This window comes from Athene cunicularia, assembly GCF_003259725.1.
Source record: "Athene cunicularia isolate RWA chromosome 1 unlocalized genomic scaffold, athCun1 chr1_part2, whole genome shotgun sequence".
Taxonomy (NCBI): Eukaryota; Metazoa; Chordata; class Aves; order Strigiformes; family Strigidae; genus Athene; species Athene cunicularia.
In genome coordinates, this window is record NW_020799092.1 from 21567644 (window position 1) to 21590313 (window position 22670).

At 45.8% G+C, this 22670-nt stretch overlaps 1 protein-coding gene across 1 annotated transcript; it reads left to right on the forward strand.

Annotated features, from left to right (window-relative positions):
- The first annotated feature begins 15734 nt into the window (after positions 1-15734).
- LOC113491289 (C->U-editing enzyme APOBEC-1-like) lies at positions 15735-22183 on the forward strand. The gene is made up of 4 exons (XM_026868090.1): positions 15735-15832; positions 19376-19779; positions 20320-20434; positions 21422-22183. The coding sequence occupies exons 1-4, from the start codon at positions 15810-15812 to the stop codon at positions 21426-21428; spliced, it is 549 nt and encodes a 182-aa protein (XP_026723891.1). The 5' UTR covers positions 15735-15809; the 3' UTR covers positions 21429-22183.
- The last annotated feature ends 487 nt before the right edge of the window (positions 22184-22670 follow it).

Genomic DNA, 22670 nt, shown 5'->3' on the forward strand with positions numbered 1-22670 from the left:
TTGTTCCTACAGGCTCCGTTAGCCGTCCCCTTACTAAAAGCAAACGGCACAGAGGTAGCTGTGTTCAGATGGTTTCTGACGTGTCTTTCACTAGGGGGGAATTAGCAAGTCCTGTGTTTCTCCCTGCACCTCCCACACTCTCCTCCTTAAGTCTGCTTTGTATCAGGCAGTTTGCCTTTTGTTCCCCAAACGCACAGCGCTTATGAACTTTGTTTTTTTTTTTTTTTTTTTTTTTTTCCTTCTTTCCCTGAGGCTTCTTTGCTCGTATTCCCCATTCTGATGGGGACAGCTTCCTACAGCTCACCCAGCGGGAAAAGTCTCTGCAAAATCCATCGCTGCCAGAGCCTTCGGTTTGTAGCTCGATTCCATGTGTGTGTTGAAGGCTTTCTCCAGTTCACTGTGTGTTGTGGCACCTGCTTTCTTCCACGTGTCTTATCTGAGGCTGATCCCTTGTATTTCACGATGGTTAACATGAAATACAGAACTAATGAGGATTATGTGCCAAATGGATGGCTGTAATGACATTTGTGCAGGTCACAAGTGGGCACACAGTCTGTAAATGCTGCTAATACATCCCACTAACGAAGATCTTCCAAATTAGCACATAGTTTTCAGGCAGGTCACCATGCCCATTCAGTGCCATCTGGATTTTTTAAGGCGCAGCAAGTCCCCCATGAAAGCAGAACCTGTGAGGAGAGTGTCTAATTACGGGGAAGGCTGGGATTAGGGAAAAGGGTGCTTATTTTTCAACTCTGTCAGGGGTTGAGACAGGGATCCCCACGCTGCCTGGCCCTTACCCCCACCTATACACCTTCTCCTATTCTCCAAGAGCGACTCTTGCACATGCATTCGTGAGCCATTAGCAAGTGTTAGAGTTTGAGGCTCCCTGGCTGGCACCTGCTCTACATCTGAATGGCGGGGCCAGTGAAGCCCAGGGCTGTGGAATGGGATCTGCAAGTGGATGTTGTCTGGGACTGACGGAAGCAAAAGATTTACCTGCTTTTGTCTACAATATTTAGATGGCCGACTTGGTTGAGACAGAAAGAAAAAGAGACAAAGAAAAACAGTGAGAGGCTGTAGCTTTTTTAACTGGGTGTCATTGTATAGGAATTGAACCCAGTGAAGGGTGGTAAACTGGGGAAGGGAATACAGTATTGGTACCAGCTAGTGGCATGAAGGTAAAAATTATCTGTACTTCATCTTCTTTAGATTGTCTGTGGAGAACCAGCCCATATTAGTTTGTGAAAGCACATCTTTTGGAGCAGCAAATTAAAAAATAAAAGAGGCTGTATTAACTGCATCTCTTCCCAGTCTGCAAGGTTAGAAAAAGACTCTGCTGTGTCAAAATGAAAATTCTTCCCCAACACAGCTTAGTCATGAAGGAGGAGGAGCAGTCATGACTGCCTGTGTTGTGAACAACATCTTGCTAAAAATCCCTGGTCTGACCCTAGTTGTGTCCTCCATGCAAACTCTGGGGCTAAGACAGGCCTGAGAACACCTTCTCTTAACACCACTCACGACTAGAGTTGCTTTTCTCTAGTTGTAAACAGCCTAATAATAGTGTCAAAGTGCCTGCAGATGCAAAGTAACCTTGCAGTGTTGCATGGCTTTGGCGCAAAGATGCAGGTGTTGACTCGTGATCCAGCAGGGCCCTCTGACACGGCAACCCCTCTGCTATCTGTCTTCACTTACTGCACCCGCCAGACTTCCCCACCTCTGCAGCAGAAATGGTCAAGCCGGACGTAGTTCATCTCTCCTCAGCCACTGCAGGTCACAGACAGACAGCACGTTGACACAGACCGCAGAGGATTTCGGTTTCTGTCAGTACCCATCTGCTCTGCGAAGCCATGTGCTGGCCCCAGCTGGAGGTCTGACCTCTGATCTGTCCCCCAGCTGCACCCAGTACGGGGACAAGGCAGCAGCATGGCCCTGCAGCCAGAGCGTGTTCCCCAGCACAGCTCGGCGGTGAGGGCCAGCGCCTGTTCCACTTCTGTGATGTGATCCTCAGAGAATAGGTGTACACTGTCATGGGATTCACTGCCTGCTCCCTGCCTGTGTTCTTTGTGTACTGACATTCCAGGGGCTTCAGAGAGTCACTCGGGGCACCTGGACCTGCCCCTCACAGCGCTGAATGATGCAGTCATGGAAGGGCTGCTGGCAGCCTGCTTAACAGCAATCTGCTATAGCACCAGGGAACAGGAGAAAAAGAAAATGCTCAGAATCAGGCTGTTCTACGTAACATCCTCTTCCTAGCTTTAAAACCTACCCTGTGGTGAAACACATGAACATCTGGTTTCAATCTCCTGAACTTAAGGCCAAAAGAGAGGGAATTAGTCCAGTGGGCCAGGTGCTGATTTCTGTTTCCTCTGTGTAACTGGGAGAATTCCTCAGCAGGGATGGATTCTGGTCCCATGACAGTCAAAGACAGTTTCATATCAGCCTGGGCAGCACTGAGGTTTGAAATTTTTCTGTGCTTATAAGAGTGTACCTGAGTGCATAGTCCGACCCTTTCTTTAAACGTGGTGATACGTGCTTTCCTGGACAAAGAAATAAAGTTAAACACAGTGAGAAAAAGGTGGGCCACGTTAAGTAGAGGGGAGGAAAGAGAAAAAGAGAACAGAAAACCAGCCTATTCCGTCTAGGTTCCTAGATTGCCTTCATCGTTATGGTGTCTGAGCATTTTCCGGTGGAGTATTTGGTGCCCTGACTCAGATCTGCCACATGTGGTTCTTTGTCTCTTTCTCATCCTCTCCGCAGGATGCACGTGTTGAGGAGGATTTCACTTTGGGTTAGCTGGCTTGGTTTAGGGCTTGTTCATAATGTGCTCGCAGCTGTTCGTATTTGAGGTGTATGTTGGAGAAGTGCACCTTTTACTTGGAAAGCAAAGCGGTGAGATCAGGGTATGTTGTAGCACAGCCTTGTTGTGACCCCGGAGACAACTCTGCCTCCTGCTTAGACTAGATTTTCAGAGGGTTAAAGAGCTCCCCTGTACCAGTAAAGTGGAACTGCTGCCATCAGTAGATGCCAGCTATTGACTTCAGAGCCTTAAGGAAATCTCCATATGCTGGTCTGAGGCCGCTGGGTACATCAAGGAGACAGTGAGCTGGGAAGTTCGATGAGTAGAGGGCAGTTTCAGTTAGAAATCATGGGTCAGGTACAGAGAAAAGCAGGTCAGTGGGGGTGGGAGAAACACTCCCCAGCCCTGTTCTTGTGCTATAGTCAATTGGGTTTGGAGGCTGCCAACACTGTTTGCTAACTGATGTTGGGAGGGGAGGAGAGTTCCTCTTTGTATGAGTTGTCAGAGGAATAACTGGCCAGCTGGCCTGATCCAGTGTTTTAGGAAGTGGTCTACTTAGAATACAGTAAATGACTGAAGGATCTCCACCATCCCGCTGAGCTAGGTCCATCACAAAGCCATGTTCATCAGCAGACTCAGCTCCAAGCAGCTTTTCGTATCCGGGGAAGACCTGACCTTACCACAGGGACTGCTGTTCTAGGGTACATCTCCAAGCCAGCACTTCACTGTGCCTTGGTTATGGATAGTGACGGAGTTCGTTTTCCCCACATGCCAGGAAACCGAGGCACAAGGCTTTGTAGGGACCTGCTGTCCTGCTAAGCTTGGAGCAATCACCAGGTGATTCACGTATCTTTGACACCTTGTATTCTTGGGCTGAGATCCGGCCTGCAGATCACGTGCTGGCTACACCTCCTGCCCAGATTGCTGTTTGTAATTAGGGAAAGAGTATACAGGCTGTGACACTGCTACTTTCTGTGCCCCAGCCATAGGCACCACACAGAGTGGGGCAGGAGGCTGTTTGGGTTTGTCACATACCTCTTCAGACAGCTTCTCCCATAGCCCTGAGCTTGGTTGATGGGATGGATGTCCCTTGCCAGGAGGGCAGTGTGGAAGCTGGCTGCTCCCTATCCCGAAACACAGCTGCAGGGAGCTGTGGCGCTTCCCTTGGGTGCTCCTGCCTTGTGCTGCTGCAACCCAGGCAGAGGGGCAGCCTGACCTCCCCTGGGAGAGGGGCACTATGGCACCCAAATCCCTTCAAACCTCCAAGGGAGGCAAAGAGTGAGTCTCTTAATGTTAATCTAAATAACTGCACTGACCCGCATTAAGACAAGAGGGAATGGCCTCAAATTGCACTAGGGAAGGTTTAGACTAGAATTAGGAAGCATTTGTTTACAGAACGGGTTGTTGGGCGTTGGAATGGGCTGCCCAGGTAGGTGATGGAGTCCCCATCCCTGGAGGTGTTTAAGAGTGGAGTTGACATAGGCTGAGGGATCTGGTGTAGCTGGGAACTGTCAATGTTAGGTCAATGGTTGGACTGGATGATCTTCAAGGTCTTTTCCAACATAGACGATTCTGGGATTCTGTGACCCAAGTAGGCAGCTCCTTAGGGGGTTCTGCTGTATGCAGTCAGCTCCATCTCACACCTGAAAAGATGAAGGTGCAACTCTGTCCACAGACCAGCCCCGTGACTGGGAGCCCACCCCAACTTGGTGACTGTGGCCCTAAAGTGAGGGAGAGAAAGTTCTGGGACACAGGGATGGAGGACAGATGGAGAATCACTGAATCCCAGAATCATTCAGGTTGGAAAAGACCCTTGGGATCATCGAGTCCAATCCTCAGCCCGGCTCTACAAAGTTCTCCCCTACACCACATCCCCCAACATCTCATCCAAACGACCCTTAAACACCCCCAGGGATGGGGACTCCACCCCCTCCCTGGGCAGCCTATTCCACTCCCTGACCACTCTTTCTGTGAAAAAATTTTTCCTAATGTCCAGTCTGACCCTCCCCTGTTGCAGTTTAAAGCCATTCCCACTTGTTCTAACACCAGTTACCTGTGAGAAGAGACCAGCACCACCCTCTCTGCAATGTCCTTTCAGGAGGGTCCCCCGGAAGCCAGCGCTTTGCAGACAGGTCACTTCTGGGAAGCCAACGCATCCTCCAGCCTGGGACAGCAGATTTCTGGGGCAGGTCACGGAGAGGCTGAAGTCGGGGGGCCGGGACATGGTGGGGGGTCCCCCCGGTTCTCTCTCCCCTGCTTCACCCTCCGCGGCCACCGAGGGGCAGCAGCCAGCCGCGGGAGCGGAGGGGGGTGCTCCGGGTCTCGGCCCCCTTCTTCTGCCCCCCCCAAGGCGGAGACCCTGCGGGCAGCGGGGTGTGATGTGGTAGGCTTTGCCTTTGCTAGCACCCGTGGTTAATACTTGCTCTAGTAGCTCTAGTTCCTGCACATATGGGAACAATTTTGAAGCTGGGTCGAGTGAGACTTTGAAGCGTGGTCAAGACGACCTTGATTAGCGATAAGAAATTCATAAAGGATAGACTTTGATCTCCAAACCCTAGAAAATAAGCAGAACATCCTGGACCATCAAGAGAATGTCTGGGGTTGTGTTGAGGAGGAGTTATCTGACAACCTGGCAAACGGACTATTCGATTAATTAACTTGGCAAGGAAACTAACTTTTGAGTGTCTCGAAAGTGAACTACTAAAAACCACACGCACAGGTCAGAGATCCCTGCCCAGGTTCAGACCCTTCCCCTGAGCATGCGTAGTAGTAGAAACATTATGTAAACCATATTAGAATTGCATGTTAAACACTAGCCAATCAGTATCTAATAGGCGTGTTTGGAAAAGTACTAACCTCTGATTCTTGTGTATAAAAGAAGCAGGAAAACCTGCTGTCGGTGTGTTTGATTTGTGGAAAAGTCCACAGAGCACCCAGGCCTGAATAAATACAATATCTCTCCTGAGCATGTTGAGATTGGTTTATTGCACGCTGGGCACAAATCCACTTTTTGGATAATGGGGGGGGGGGATGTTGACCTGCTGGGCTGCCCTGGCACCCCCAGAGCCTCCAAGGTGGTGAGGGCCTCCTCAGCTCCATCACTTTCACCCTTGTCCTTGCTGAATAGATGGCAAGTGGGGTGGGCTGGGAGCTGGAGGTCTCCCGTGGGGGGAGCAGGATGGGGTAAGACAGAGGCAGTGAGCTGGAATGGGGGAGGTTACCCCAAACTACTGCCCCTCCTGGGCAGGTCAGGGTGGTACTGAGTGGGTGTGGGTGCAGAGAGCTCAGTGCAACAGTGGGCTCACCCCGGGTGTCCTTGAGACACGGGGCTGAGATACCCCAGGAGCACTTGTCCTGCCTCCCTTCTTCCTGTCTCTCAGTGACAGCCTCCAGGAGATCTCCAGCTGGCAGCTTCATGAAGGAAAACTACTCCCTGACTCAGAGACTGAGAAATTCCTCCTGGTCACCAGCTTGCTATGGACGCCTCGACAAGGCACCACTGATGCAGATCTCCATAACGGCTGCTCCATACATAGGGTGAGACAGGTTTGAACAGCAGAGGTCTTTTACAAACTCGGGCCTATCTTCCCCCACACATACAACAGTTTCCAGGCCTCCAAACAAGAGCTGAGCTGCAGCTGAGGGACCCAACAAATGGGGAAACATCATCCAGATGAAGAAGTCCCTCTGCTTGGAAGGGGGAATGCTGTGCATTTTCTCTCATAGCATTGTCTACTGCTATAACATGAGGAAAATCTTGGGGAATTTGGTGGCATGAGCTTTTTTCCTCTATTTTCCTCTTGTTTTGCCTATTCATTTTTAACAGGATTGGCTTCTGAAGTCTATTCCTGAAAGGACAATTTCAGGTACCTTCACAAGACATCTAGAGAGAGTTGTGAACCTGAATAAGATATGGAGTGATATCAGCTGTGACAGCACATAAATCCATGAAATTCTATTTACTCATTTTGCATCCAAAATAAAAGCTTGAAAACATAGCTTCCCCCTGTGTACAACAGCTCTTGTGCCTTTCTGCTTTTCCCCTGCTTGACTTCTCCGGGCTCATAGCACTCACCTGCACCTGTGTTTTGGACATGATTTCTGTTGCTGGCAGCAAGTCTCAGACACAACCTCTATAAGCCAGTATTTGCATTGGCATCAACTTAACTGGCTGCAAGCTGGGCCTTGCTTAATTGGTGCAAAATGCACATCTTTGCCTGTTTGCACAGAGAGAGGGACTAGCATCCCCTCTAGGTGACACGCCAGACTGTAACTGTCTTTTTGCAAAGCAAAGACTGAACATGCCACTAGAATTCTTGCAGAGGTGCTGACTCAGCTGTTCTGTTCTCAGTGGCAGTTGAGACTCACTACTCTTATATTTCTTTCAGCATGACACTGTTGCCAGCTCCTGGCTTTGCTGCAGGCCATTCAAATTTTCCGTGGGTGCTGTTTTTGCTACCTGTGCTTCAGGTAAGTGACTCATGCACTGGAGTTTCCACTCGACAGATACCTGTATGATAAAATCCACACCTGGGGGAAGTTTCCTGTGCAAATAAGCCCTTCAGCTAAAATGGGTTCTGAAGATCTTAATCTGTAGGGTATAAACTGCAAGGGTATGTATGTCAGGCTCTATGTAAGGAGGCTGAACTGCCCCTGCTTTAGGATGATGTTATTGCTAGCAGTTCCTGGCAGGCTGGGGCATATGTCAGAAGCCAGGCTGGCAAAGATTAGAGGCTTCAGCTGAGCTAGGAGAAGGATTTCCTTCCCCTCCACCACCTGTCATGCTCTTCTGGTCTGTATTCTCTGTGCATGGGATGAGTGAGCCTCATTGCATGGGGTATCCAGAATTTTCTTCCCCTTGCACAGACAGGATGGGAACGTGGCATTCCAGGGGATCCTCCTGTGCCTGGCCCACCTCTGGTCTCCCCTCGTGTTTTTCTGCTTATTGTTCTCCCTCTTACTTGCTTTTATTTCTCTGACGCATTTTTCTCCCGTTCATTTTGTTCTCCAGATGGCCTGCCATTTTAAATTCTCATCTCCCTATATTTTTTTCCTTCATGACTCTGTATCTCCTAGTTCTGATTCCTTACTTCTGTGTGACATGCAGCAGTCTCTGGCCAGTGACCAAAGCAAACTTCATTTGAAGACAAACATAGCTGCTGGTAGAGTTGATTCTGATGCACCTGTTGCTTGTAGCAATATGACTGCAACAGTAGCTGCCATCAGCTACAACAGTGCAGTCACCATACCAGTGTAGACCAGACCTTTGCTTTGCCCCTGTTTTTTTTTTTTTTTTTTTTTTTTTTTTTTTAAATTTTCTTTTAACAGAGAGGGAGAATTCTCTTGTTGTTTTGTAATCCTCCTTCATTATTATCCATTTCTATTGTGGGGATAGTTAGGTGGTCTCAGCATTCATAGTATTGGCATCACTGAGGGCACTGTCAAGTACATCAGTGCCGAGAACTGTCCACCAACCATGCTGCCGTGACAGCCTCCCTGACATGATGATAGTCTCTCCAAGCAAACCAGGGGATGATATCAACCTGGCAGCTCCATCTGTTTTTCAACTGCCTCCTAAATCACAGTCAGATCGCATCAGGCTTCTTTTCATGCTCAGAGGAGCCAAAGTAACAATAGTTTTTTTTTAATCTCGAACTTCCAGCTGTTTTAATGCTTGCATGTGTGCAGATGATCTTTTTTTGTTCAAAATATGTTGTCTCTTAGAAAAAAGCCAAATCTACTTATTGAGTGTGCTGCTGCACAGCCTCACAGGCATTCCTTTCCTGCCTGATGGCGAGCATGACAAGGTCCAAGGCTGGAGGAGATAAGAGAATCTATTAGCACCAACAAAGCAAAGATTCTGTGGCTGTAGCACAGTGAGGTTTAAGAGTTCATGGCCATTCACTGTTGAGGGCAGGATGACTTTCCCACGCTATCATGTTGAATATCCATACTATTTTCAGTGTGGCATGGACACTAGCCAGCTGGGCAGGCCCTTTGGCTTTGACGGTGCTCACCCCTCCTTTAAAACTCAGAGACTCACTTCAGGGAGCTGTGCCTTCCTGCCCCAGTAGCAGCAACAGACAGTAGGGGTGGGGAACAGCAGGAGAAGAAAGAGTGGGAGCTGTACTTGCTACAACAGCAGAGTCCGATACTATGTTTAAGAAAAGCCACAGCCTTCTGAGGATGAAGCTGTCAATACATAAATCCTGTCCATATGTGCTTAGTCCTAGCTTTTATTCTCCTTAATTAAGGACAGTCTGTTTCTGCAGCCCTTTGAGTTGGTTTCTATCTTGGGACACATGCAGGAATAGAGCTGAGCTGGCTGGGATTGGTTTGGTTTTCATAGGGGAAGGTTGCTTGGACAGAACCAGAAGTATTCTGTGGAAAGTTTTGGTTTCAATTTGTTTGTTTGTTTGTTTGTTGGTTTGTGTTTTTTTTGGTAGGGGGGAAGTGTTCTCCAGTCTGAAAAGAAGGAGATTTACTGGGTAGCCACTCCTGGGTGAGACTCAGGTCCATGCCCCTTTTTAAACCTGGCTCTGTGGCATCCCAGCTGCATGCCACAGGCTATCAGCTGCTTCAGAGGACAACACAGAATGGGAGTGAGAAGCCAGTGAGACTGGGAGGGAAGGGAAGGAGGGACCCTGTTTGTATGTGAGTCAGAATAAAAACATCTCATCAGGGTGATGCTTTTCAGGAAACAGAACTGCTGATTCCTGGCCAGCTGTCTTCAAGCTTGGCTGAAGTCAGTCAGGAAAGGTATTTCTGGGAAAATGGAATTTCCCAAGTTTGTGCTACCTTGTTTCATATCACACTGTGGCTTTCTATTTTGGTTTGCTTGCCTGCCTGGTTATATTCGGCCAAAATACATCTGTTCCTTTGCAGAGCTGCTTTCCAAGCTCTCTCACTACCTCTTGCTGATCTGATCGGATTAGAATTAAACATTAAAAAATCTACGGAGGAGACCATTCATCCTGGCCTTCCCAATAACAGAACTGCAAGGGTGGTAACTGGCAGCAGAAAGCAATAACGAACAGCCAGGGATAGTTCTGCTGCAGCCCTATGAACAATTTGTGCTGTAGTAAGTGGAGCTATCCTGCTTGAAACCATCTGCAAAGATATGATGCAAGCTCAATAAAGCAACCTTGTTGTTTTGGGATTTGGACTTGAGCCCGTTTCACAGCTCACCCTGCTCCTTCTCCTTTAGGCATGACTACAAAATCCTAGTATAGACACAGTCTGTTACTTGAAGTCAAGATAAAGCTGTCCTGGCTCATGTTGTATCTTTCTAAGGCTAAAGACACGGGACAAACTGGGGGCAGAGAGAAGAAAATGTTTTCCTTATTCCCTGTCTTGCAGTAGATTTTACCTGAATTGGTATTTTTTCCTCTGCCTTTGCCAAAACCCTTGGCCCTACTACCCCCTAAGGGCACAGCTACCATGCTCTTAGAGAACCTCGATCCTCATTTCTCCTTTTACTCATTCACTACCCACTGCTGCAGCTTGAAGTTTTCTTCTGAAAATACACAGATTCAAGAGAGGAGGTGAACACAGGGGCTGACGTGGGGACAGAGATCAGAGACAAATTCCACAGCCTTAGCTACACTGCCTCTGCGATGTGGGTGTGTTTGTGTCTGAAAAGAAGCCTGCAGACATCGGGGTTGAACCGCAGGGCAGTCAGGGTTTCCCCAGAGCTACTTGTGCTGGTGCAGCAAAGGGCTGTACGTGTGAGATGGGGCATTTTCAGGCTGGGGACAGGAGCAGTGATGGCCCCAGCACATGGAGACAGATTCCCCACTGGCCATGCCCGGTGCAAGCTGTCCTACAGGCAATAACGGCGGCCAATCCTGCTCGTGTCCACTCAGCTTTTGCGCCACCCCTCATGCCACAGATGTCTAGGTAGAGGCTTGTTGCCTCTGGGGTGGCAGGGAGGAGGCTGTGTAGTGCTGAGGAGTGGACTGGCTTCTGTTACCAAAAATACCTCCAAGAACTCCCTCTGGTAATGGAAGGGCCTTGCAAATGGACAACTGGAGCTGAACAGAGATGTGTTGTACCCCAGCTTGGCTTTCTTTGCCTCTGTCTGACTCACGTTCTCACTTCATGGGAAGAGTTTCCTTGACCAGCTAGTTGAGATGGAGTAACGAGAGGACAGTGTCACCGCTCAGCACAGTCTCTTGGAAATAAGGAGAGAAGCATCCAGGTGGCACATAGATGATGCAGAAAAGAGAAATCTCCTTTAAAGAGTGAGTGGAATCCTTTATGCTATTGCACTGCTCAGACAGACCTTTCCCATTCCCTTTTTATTTCTTCAAACACCAGCTTTCAAAACAGAAGCTATTTCACTGTCTGCCCCCGTTATCATCCAATTCAAACTCTTTGAAAATCATTAGGGTAGCATGTGCCTTATAAAACAAAAACCCAAGCTTAATAGAATGGATCAGTAATTTTTCTGGGGTATTTATTTGCCTCATTTTTTGAGTTCTGAACTGTTTCTCCTGTTCTTTGTCCCAGGGGCCTGAACAAATATATAACATCAAATGAGTGGCTGTGATGCAGATCTGAGGCTGGAGGGACTGAGGTGGAAAGAAAGACTTCAGAACCTGACAGCAAAGGTCAACAACATCCAAGAGGCTACAAAGAGATGTGCTGGGGGGGTGCTGTAGTTTTGTGACACACTGGATTTGGTGACAATTGTTTTCTATAAAGCTCCTGGTTTGTACAGATTCTCCTGTCATATTCAACTCTGGGATAAAGGCTCCTTAACAAGATCCCAGATAGAGGTGGGGGACAGAAAGGCTTAACTGTTAACTGTTGGGGGTCCAACATCTGATATGTGCATGGAAAATATTCCCTGATACCCTGCAAGCTTTTGAAAGAGGAAAATTAATCACAAAAATGCAGTTATGTTATGGTTTCTATTTCATTGAGTAATAAAGGGCAGCATATTGAATGAGATAAATTGAACTAAAACATTATGACTCATATGTTCCATGACTGAGCTGTCAGAGCAAGATGTTTTGCATTCATGGTTGAGTTACATACCTGCTGATGATCTCACATCATGTTTTTCATCGTGGTATCCAATCTTTCACTGAAATAACAAATACGGCCAGAGTGCTCAAAAGGCAAAATGACTGTGAACACATCAAAGTCATCGGTTTTCTTCTTCTCTTCACTGGGTGTCTACCAATCTAGTTACCTATCTTGCTTTCTCTGTAATTCTCAGGCCCCTGTAGTTAATAATACTTATTAATTACCTGGTGGATCCTGACCATTAATGCCAGACCCAGGCAGTGCTGTTGGTCATTGATAGGTGCCACAGCTTTGTTCTAGCTCGGGTGTGGGCCCACAGCCACATTCTGACAGGACTCTGCTGACTTCCCCCAGCTGTGATTTTGTGCCAGCATGTGCCCTGCATCTGTGAAACTGGTGCCCCAGGTGGTATTGAGCATGGCTTGTGCTGTGCATTGCAAGGATGCGCTCCCGTTGCACAGAGCGGAGGTTTGGTTTGGGCAGCTTCCCAGGAAGGGACTGGCTGTTTCTGAGGACAACCACCATCCCGTGACAAGACCTTAAGTAAAGACATCCCATGCTGTGGTGGGAGGGCTAACATGTTATGTCAGCAGTGCAGCATGACATTTTCATCCCGTTCTAGGACACTGCAGCAGCAGAAGAAGGCAGGTCAAGCCCTGGGTGTTTGGAAACTGGAAGCCCTCAACATCCAGCCTTTTGTTGCCAGTTCACAAAGAGAAGGTTAACCCGTGACTTGACAATATCATATGAAGCTGTTACAGCACAGTAAAAGCATCTCTGTCCCCAAGCTGTGGGGGTCAGATGCCAACCCAAATCAGCACACAATGTTGCTGTTGCAGTGCACAGGAGATGATGAATCCCAGAAGACTGGAAGAGAACCTGACCTAGGAAGTCTCCTCATAACACAAACTGTGTTAGTTTTATACTCCTGTGTCATTCACTAATGTTGGTTACATGGTGGGGAGTATGTGAGTGAGAATCACAGGTAAATTTACTAATCTTAAGAAATTATAGATGTTGCAATGAGTGTGTGTCCATCCATTAAGGGCTTTCAGGGGTCACAGAGACAAGCAATATGGTTTGTGGAGCTAGAGGAGAAATAATATGTAAAATGGGAAATGGCTTCTGGAGAAGAGATAGAGGCATTGCTTAGTGTCAGCCTGTCACATGCTGCTTACATCTTTGGAGGAAGTTGTTGACAGGCACATTCTAGTGAACAGAGCTGCTGCAGTTTAGGAAAGCACCATCCCAGCTCTTGACTTCATCCCATGTGATGTTTGTTACGGTCAGAGCAGGGTCACTGGAATGGATCAGGTAAACGAATGCATATTGCACATTATCCTGCAGGAAACTTTCTCATCAAAACTCCACTCAATCCATTACAGGCTGAGTGTCACCATCTTGTCTTAAAAATGTTCTGTGTCTCAGTCTGAAACCTCCAGAGGCCCATTCCTTAGTGATCTAAGTTTTTCAGTCAAAGGTAGGTGAGTTTATCACAACCTTGAGCTTCATGAATTTCCACCACAAACATCCATTTGTGCTTTTTTATGACAGATGTAGCACATTTAATACCTCACATGTACACATTCATAGCGGGCCTTTCCTGGTAGTATCTGATCTTTTTCAGCTTTCAGAAAGTTGCACTGTTGCCACAGATACTTACAGTGCATGCACAAGCAACCATGTCAAAATGAACATGTTGGTCATGCATGTCTTTACATCCCCTTCCAAGCCACACAGAGAGCTTGACTATCAGGTTAGCGTGGCATACAGCCCACAGTGCTCGCTTTGTCCCTTGTGGAGAGAGGGACTGGCTCCAGCATAAGCCCTGAAATCACCGAATCTCCTTGTTCCTCAGGGCTTAGCAATTTTTTTCAGGTACCCCATAAAAAGAGAAATGGATACCAAAATCCTCATGCTGTCAACTCATGCAGTTTGGGGATATTCCAGGTAATGGAAAAAATCCCAGGCCGGTTCCTGCAGTGCCAAATAGCTCTGGCACTGTAGGAGGCCAAAGCTGGCTCTGTGCACCCAAACAGTGTTGATCCAGAGGTAACTTGCCCTCCTGGACCACAGAGTGCTGCCAGCACGCAGAGTGTGGCACGGCTCACCGTGAGGCAGAGCTGGTCCCTTCATGGGTCTGTGGGGAGTCACTTGGGTGTCATTGTCCCCTGCTCCCCTGGGCTCCTGGTCTCAGGAATATGTCTGCAGAGTCTCTGCAGCACTCTCTAGACACATCTGGTCCTTGTTAGGTTAGGCTTGGTGTCCTGGGAAAGTATTTGTAATGTTTCCAGACCTGAGCAGGCAGCGCTGTGTCTCAGCTGATGAACCCAGCCAGACTCTGTGTGGAGCCAGCTAAGCTCCCTGCCTCCACAGTGCAACCACCTGCAAGCAGAATGCGAGCTCCCGAGTGACTGGTAATTGTAGCTGCTCCTCGGTGTCACCCTAGGATTGCCAGTCTCACTAGTTTTGCCTTGGCTGTGTTTTCAGAAGGGGGCTGGCAAAGTTGCTGAGCTGCACTGTGTTCTTCTAGCTTAGTGGTTCGGTGAATGGTAATAACTCTAGGGGACTTGGGAGCTACTGTCTTTCCTAAATGTCTCCATGGGAAGTTAGTATAACAAAAAGACCTTAAGGAAGGGGATTTTATTTTACAAATCTCAAAATAAATGGATTCTCCCCCTTGCACTCTTATCCATATACTCATGAGCACCAAGATGTGTGTGTGCAACGCAGTGGCCTGGCCAGGATCACTTACGTACAAGAGAGATGGTGCTTACTGGATCTCAGTAAGAAAGGCCTGGCAACAAATGGCTTAATAAAACAGCTGTTTAAAAAGAGAGAATAAGAAGAGGAATACAGACAGCGAGCAAATCTAGCATCCCTTCAGACGCTGGGCACCCCGTGTTTGTGCAGTGTTGGGCAGACCCCAGATGGGTTTCCCTGCAGCACACTGCAGATTCTGTCCATGAAGGGAAGCACCCCCTTTTTGGTCATCTGAGCTATTATATGTTTTTATTATATGAACAGAGTATTGTATGAACAAAACACAGTTCTGTTCCCAAAGGATGTTCAAACTTCCCGCTGCACGGGAGGGCAGGGCCAGGCGGGTGGTGTGAGCGCTGGTGCGGGGGGGGAGCTGCCTGCAGCCCCACTGATACAATCCACCAGCGAAGTGTGTGCTGCGGACAGGGGGGTTGTGCAGCACAGCACAGCACAGCGCAGACGTGTGTGGATAAATTACAGATTGCATTAGTATCGTACGGGCTTCGCAGTCTCTAAGCACAAGGTCCAGGAGATCAGACCCGGTGTGTGAGATCACCAGCTCCTCAAATGCCACATCTTCTGCAAAACTCCCCAACATACAGCCCCCTCTGTTCCTCCATAGGGGGAACTCTCAACCTTCTGGCTTTGGCAGGGAAGGCGAGTAAGCTTTGCTGATACCTTGTGAGTGAAGTGTCTCATCAGAGGTATTTGTGAGCACTTCGTCCTTGACCAAGCTCTGACAGCATGGAAAGATCTCATGATGGGTGAAGCCGAACCACCGTGTTTTCCCCAGAACCAAGCTTCAGGTGCTTTGGAGGAAAGGCCTGCGTGCCACACAGAACAGCTGCGCTACTGGGAGAAGTTTCCTGCACAGAAGAATAAATCTAATTTTTCTGCCAATGAAGAATTATCATCCCTTTCAAACTTAGAAGCAGGCTTCAAAAAGATTGTTCAATTGTCCCTTTTTAAACCGGGAACATGTATCAGCCATCGTTCCCCAGCTAAGGCATGCGGAAAGAACACTGCTAAGGGCAGGCTTGTGAAGGCGTGTCATTATGTGGTAGGAACCGCGGTCAAACCATTTTTTTTCCTTTTCCTCTTACATCACCCTGTGCCAGCAGAGCCTGGGGGTGTGCTCTCTCATCAGCCCGGTCTTCAGGAACAGAAACAGAAAGGAGGACAGCACCAAAGGAAGGTTCACGGGAGAGGAGAAGCTATGTTCAAGCCAAAGCTGAGAGGGTAAAAAAAAAAAATAATTCCTGAGCGGAAAAAAACCCCCACCCCAGCTTCAGCTCTGTGTTGTCGTTGCTCCAACCCAAGGGGACCCCTCGCCCCAGGGGTGTGCTTTCTGTCTGTGCAAAGTCTCTGCCTTGCTTGGGGAAGGGCGAGCGTGAGAACTGGTACCCACGTACCTGAGCGGGAGCCCTGGTCCCCGCTGTAACCCCTCCGAAGTCTGAGCCTCCTGGGGAAGTTCCCGCCAGCATAAAACTGTCACGGGAGCCAGAAACCAGCGGGGAACAAAAGGTGCCGAGAAAAAGGAATGAAAGATGGGGGTGGGTTGGGGAAGGGCTAAAGCAGGAGCTGGCTCACCCCGATGCTGGGCAGCAAGAGAATCCAAACGTGCCTCTTCCCGACTCGATTGTTTTGAGGTCTGGAAACGGCTGTCGTGCCCCAAAATAAACAGGAAGTGTCAGACCAGACATTTTCTGACCAATAGAGGGGGTAACAAAAAGTTTTAATGCGAAGTTTAGCAAAGAAGTGCGTTGGTTGTGCAGAGCATTAAGAATGGAGGAAAAATGTGGATTAAAGAAGTTTTGATACATCTATACTCATACATTTCTAGATATTATCATTATCACTATTATTATCTTGCAAAGAGCAGAATTTTAAATAGTTTCTAATAAAAAGTGTTAGAGGGAGGAAGGAAAATTATTAAATATCTGTAATGGTGCAGTTTATTACACAAATTTTTAATACGAGATATTAGTTTTAGGAGCCGGTTTCATAAAATCAGTACATATTAAACTCATTGCATTTCTGTTCAAGTTATGGATGATGGAACAATAGAAAAGGTCTAAATAACACATTTTAAAAGATGTTTGTAATCAGGCAATACATTTTCAAGGTTTAAAGCACATTTACAGAGCAACTTCATATTAATGAAAAAGAAAAAAACCCTAGGAGACAGTTACGTTGGATGTCATCTCTCTGTCATTTTCTCCTCTAACTCCTCTAAATATTTTTGGGTGCAACTCACCTTTCAAATACTCAGTCAGTCTTTACAGTTGGTGTATTTCTTTCCAGCTCTTAAATTCCGAAAGGTTTACAGATTCACCTTCATAAGACTGATGAACCAAATTTAGAAAGAAAACTGCAAATGTTTTAGGATTTTTTTATTTATTTTATTTGCTGACTCTTAATTTTGTCTCGTATTTGTATCAAGGAACAGCTATTAAGTGATTGATTTTTTTGAGTTAGGCTCCATATGTATATGTGTACCAGACATAACAATGCCGAACAGCAAGGACTCTTGTGGTAGCTATAAAAATAAAAAATTAAAGTGATTGCATGGCTTTAGGCAATTTATCTGTAAACTCACAACTTAAAGTGTTTCTTTATCTGGTTTGGGGAGAAAAGGGAATGGGTGCTGGGATTCTATATATATTCTATAGTGTGAGAATGTTTTACGATGTTTTTAAAATTTTTTGCCTGCCCTTCTGTTAGAGCTGTTTAAATTTTCATTAATTATTTTTAAAATAGCAAGTTGTATCTGTAGCCGATATTTATAAGAATGCAGATGTTTGTTTATATTGCATTAAGTTGATTACACAATATATTTCATTTGGCTTAACACGTCTTTAAAGTGGCTATATCTTGATGATGAGTGTGTTGCAAGATTGTTTTAAAGAAGTGGCTTTATGTCCCTGAAAATGTACACAGGTCACCCACTGCAGTAGCTTATCCGAAGTGCAATATTTTATGGTCAGGACACAGGCAAGAGAGTGCTAAAGACCAGTTCAAGTGAGACCTGGAAATTTTAACTTGCCTGTATGTTATAATCAGATGGCAGCAACTACAGATACCTTTGAACAAATCAGATCTCTGTAATCAATTGTGCTGCTGCTTTCCAAAACCTTAAAGATACCTTAAAGATGAACTGATTGAGCTTGAGCATTGGGAGTTCAAAGTGTTTTCTATGGTGAACTTAAACCACTGTCACTATATTCCCTATATATATGTATACAGACACACACAGAGAATATATATATATATATTATATATACATATTATATACTTATTTTAGATATATATGTTCCCTAATCATCAACTTTTGAGTAAATTTAAGCTTATAGGCACTAATTTCCAAATAACATGATAGAAATAGAAAAGTTGCATCTCTTTTACTACCTCAAATGAGAAAAAAATTTAAGCCTGTTCTTCACTTTTGAATCTCTCTCTGTAGGTTTTTTTTTTAAAGATATACTAAAGGAATTAAGTATAATTAAAAAAAAAAAAAAGTTATTCCTGTATCAGAATTAAACATTTGGTGACATTTACTTTTGCTACATTTACATAAATTCAATATGAATTCTGATAAAGAAATCTTGCATGCATAGTTTCTGTGGTTTATATACACAGAGTTTACATGGAGAACATAAACACCCTGTGGTTTATAAACTGATTTATCTACATATGTATTTTAATGTGTGGGAGGCTGGGATGAGAAAGGAGTCAGGGTAAGAAGACAAAGACTTCTGACTGACTCAGATGAATGAGATGCTCTTTTACATAGGCGATGAGTCCTGCAGCTAGAGAATATGTGACAGTTGCTTGATGTGCAAGATTTCATTTGTTCTTAGTTCAGATAGTGTTGAGGGTTTTTTGTAACTTGTGTGTGCTAATCTATAAAACAATCTGCAGGCTTATTGCTCCTCTGTTAGGAGTCTGTCCAGTTGTCTACTAGATATATTCTGAATTACTCTAATGTGGAAAAATATATATCCGAAGTGCATTCTCTCATAAATCTCTCTATAAAGCAATTGTACAAAGGCTACAAAGCACCCATGGTGACTTCATATATTATTTATATATCACGGATAATTACTGATTTAAAGGATACTTTCACAACCAACACTGTCAGTCTTTGTAGGGTTACCTCACTGACAACATTTAGCAGTCTGTTCTGAATAGAATCTGGATCTAAGAGATGGCCTATCTGTCAGAAAATGTGGTTCTTGGGAGCTGCATCTTTCTGTATAGAGCACTTCTTTTTCCTTCCCTCATGTGGGATTGTGCTGACTGTGCTAATCCTTATGAAAATACAAACAGCAAGAGAATCCAATAAAGACATATACCCAGCTTCCTAATTTATCAGTGGTTTTTATTTTCTTTCTTTTATTTTTTTTTTAGTTTTTACAAAATTTGCAATGGCTCCTTACATTGAAAAGGGCTACATAGGAGCCCTGGGAAAATGTTTGACACATGAAAAGATATAGAATGCTTTTAGAAATACACTGGTGAGGAAGAGGCTGGCCATAGGGAGGGATGAGGAGGTGAAAGCTCTGCATGCAGTTGCAGACAAAAGGAGGATTAGGTGGCTCAGGATTGGTTCCTTTGTCCTGCCGTGGTGCCTACCTCTCCATTTTCCCTGCATTGCTCTCATGTTTTGCCCTTCTCAGTTCTTCTCGCATTTCCTCCAACCTCTGCCTTTTTTGCGTACTGGAGAACTACTGAAAACAAAGCTGTAACCAGGGATTCCTTGAACTCTCTCTTCTGTTTCAGCATGTATATATCTAAGAAGGTGTTAAAGTATCATTTTGACCCCCGTAAGGCTCCACATGACACATACCTACTATGCAGACTGCAGTGGGGTAAGACCGGCACGCCGTGGACACACTGGGTCAGAAATGACCGTTACCATGCTGAAGTCTACTTCCTGGAGAAGATCTTTAAGATGAAAGGATACAATAATTATGATGTCACCTGTTCCATCACCTGGTACTTGTCCTGGAGCCCCTGTGTGAACTGCTGCCGTAAAATACTGTATTTCTTACAGAAGCACTCAAATGTGAACATAGAGATATATGTAGCACGGCTTTATTACATGGAAGATGAGAGAAACTGGCAAGGTCTGAAGAAACTTATGACCTTGGCGGGAGTAACTGTTGCTGTCATGAAAATTGAAGGCAAGTTTTCCCATGCTTTGTGGGAGTGGGAAAGGGTGAACTGGTGAACTTTATGCATGGGTGAATGTGGTATGGGCTGGCTTCTCTGCCCAGTGTCTTGCCCAGCTTCTCTGGGGGCACATCCATCACCATTCAGTGACTGTCACATCCAAAAACTGGTGTTCAGATATTGCAGGAGAAGGGGGACAGGACTCTTAGCAACCAGAACTGTATGAAAATTCTCCCTTGTTTAGAGACTCTTTCTGCTGCTCCTGAGGGAATGGGAGATAGGGTGCTTCTCCCTAGTCCTAGGGGACTAAATGCAGCTGCTAGGATAAGGCAGACTGAAGGAGCCCTCTGCTGATAGAGAGGGAAAAAAAATGCCCAGAGAGAATGGTATTGATTCAAAAAATGGAGTGAACAACATCCGTCAGCTGGCCTGTCCACAGCAAAGCTGTCTCTGTGTCATGGGCACAAAGAAGATGTTAAAAAGTCTTGTTCCCTGATCTTGTCTGGTATCTGAATAAACTCAGATTACTCATTTTACTTCCATTTCTCCAGACTACAATTACTGTTGGAAAACCTTTATCCAAGGAGATGCTGATGATGGTTCCTGGACTATGGACTTTCAGTCACAGATTACTAGGATTTGTTCGAAGTTCAAGAACATCTTGAGGTTAGTAGACTCTGAGGAACAGGGGGAACCACACTAAATGCTTTGCAATCTGGGTTCACTGAGCTGTAAAGAGCAGGAAAGAAGCTGTTCATATCTATCTGGATTTTAAAGAGTGCTGCAGCATGCTTTTGGAAAAAGTAATACAGTAAAATCATAGGAAATATCCTGTCCCACTGGGAGAGAAGCACTGTGGATTTTCTTCCAACATATTATGAAGCAAAGACTGAGTGCAGCTTTTCTCCTTTGAGTGGGAAAACCCTTGATTATCAGCTGAAATTCCAGTTCCATCCCAGAAACCCTCCACCAGATTCCTTTCTATTCTGGATCTGAGCATGGGTTTCTGTTCACCAAGTGATGCTACTCAGCTGCTTTCTGTCAATACCTGCAGTGGTCCGACATGCCCTCCCAGTCACTGGGCTCCTATATACTTCCCTAAAGTCCCTTCCAGATTTGATTCAGCAGCTTCCCCGGCTGGTCTGAAGGGGACAGTTTCTGCAAAGTGAGAAAGGCTGTTCAAAAGAGAGTATCTGTCCCCTGGGAAAATCCAACCTTTGTTTTTGTTTTGTGCCAGACCTCCTGAAAGGCAGGAGAGAGAAGAGAGAATGTGTTCACCAGTGGTGCTGAAAGTTTGTGCCCCTGGAGACAAGAGACTCTATTTGAATGAGTAGGTCCACATCCTTGGCGTGGAAGGACTGTGTACAAAAAAAACCCCTAGCAACACTAATATAACTTCAGCAGCATTTTGATTTCAGTGTATTAAGAGTTTTCTGACAAATGCTATTTTTAGTGAAATGGAGTGAAAGAAATCTATGGCTAAGTAGGTCATCGAACATCTGGGAAATCCTTTTCATATGGCATCTGTGGAAAATAAATATTCTAGGCTATTACAAGTAATAGACTTCTCCTGCTATGTTCATTTCAAATCACAGCAAGCCCGAAGTGCAATTGTTAAAAGATCTAAATGTCATATTTTTATTTTCATTTCAGGATATAAAGAATCATGGAAGTATAGAATATCTCACGTTGGAAGGAACCCATAAGGATCATCGAGTCCAACTCCCTGCTCCTTGCAGGACTACTTAAAACTGAACCATATGACTAAAAGCATTTTCCAGATGCTTCTTGAACTCTGACAGGCTTGGTGCCATGGCCACTTCCCTGGGGAGCCTGTTCCAGTGACAGTCACCCTCTCAGTGAGGAACCTTTTCTTAATGTCTGAGTTGAACTTTCCTTGATGCAGCTTCATTCCATTTCCTCCTGTTGTGGTATTTGGTATCCTACTTACTTATATAGAACTCATTTAGCATATCTTGATTAACAGTAGTAGTCAAATTTGCTGAAGCGTTAGGGCACAAGCTGTGAACTTTCACCGAGACATGTTGAACTTTTAACTAGACAAGTAAAAGAAGGCCCCAGAGCCAGTTCAAGGCAGAAGATAAGGAAGCTACATTCATTAACAGAACCTGCAACCTTAGAGATAAGAAATGGCTTGCCTAGAGACAATGAAGGGACCCAGTGAAGAACTGGAAGCCCCCAGACCCTAATATTACTACTGGACCAAACTGTCACATGAGGGGTGGGGAATTTAGATTGTAAGGGATTTCTTTCTTCTAGGTCCCTCTTCAGAGACATCAAGCTCAAGCTGTAGTGCTACTAATAAAAAATACTTTTATAGACGAATCGATCTTTTGGCTTACCCGTTCAGATTTACCTGAAATCGAACCCTGTTATGGTGACATACATAATTTCCATAACACTTCTGTCCTACTGCTGGTCACCAGAGAGCGGAGATCAGCACCAGGATTACCCCATCCCAGGTGCAGAATCTGGCACTTGCTCTTGTTAAATTTCATACCATCGGTGACTGCCCAGCTCTCTTGTCTATCCAGATCTCTCTGCAAGGCCTCTCTACCCTTGAAGGAGTCCACAGCTCCTCCCAGTTTAGTATCACTGGCAAACTTAATGTACCTTTGATTCTTGTGTCCAGATCATTTCTAACAACATTAAAGAGCAGCGTTCCCTGGGGAACCCCACTGGTGACTGGCCACCAGCCTGATGTAACCCCATGTACTGTAACTCTTTGAGCCCAACCCATCAGCCCATTGCTCACCCAGTGTCTACTGGACTTGTCTAGGTGTGTGCTGGGCAGTGTAACCAGGACACTGTGAGAGACAGTATCAAAAGCTTTGCTAAAATCCAAACCCACCACATCTGCTGCTTTCCCTTGGTCAACTTG

Excerpts from the sequence above, each read along its gene's own strand:
- LOC113491289 (XM_026868090.1), top strand. The coding sequence starts at position 15,810 with ATGTTCAAGCCAAAGCTGAGAGG. Across the intron at positions 15,833-19,375 it reads TTCAAGCCAAAGCTGAGAGG|CATGTATATATCTAAGAAGG; the intron begins GTAAAAAAAAAA and ends CTTCTGTTTCAG. Across the intron at positions 19,780-20,319 it reads TGCTGTCATGAAAATTGAAG|ACTACAATTACTGTTGGAAA; the intron begins GCAAGTTTTCCC and ends CCATTTCTCCAG.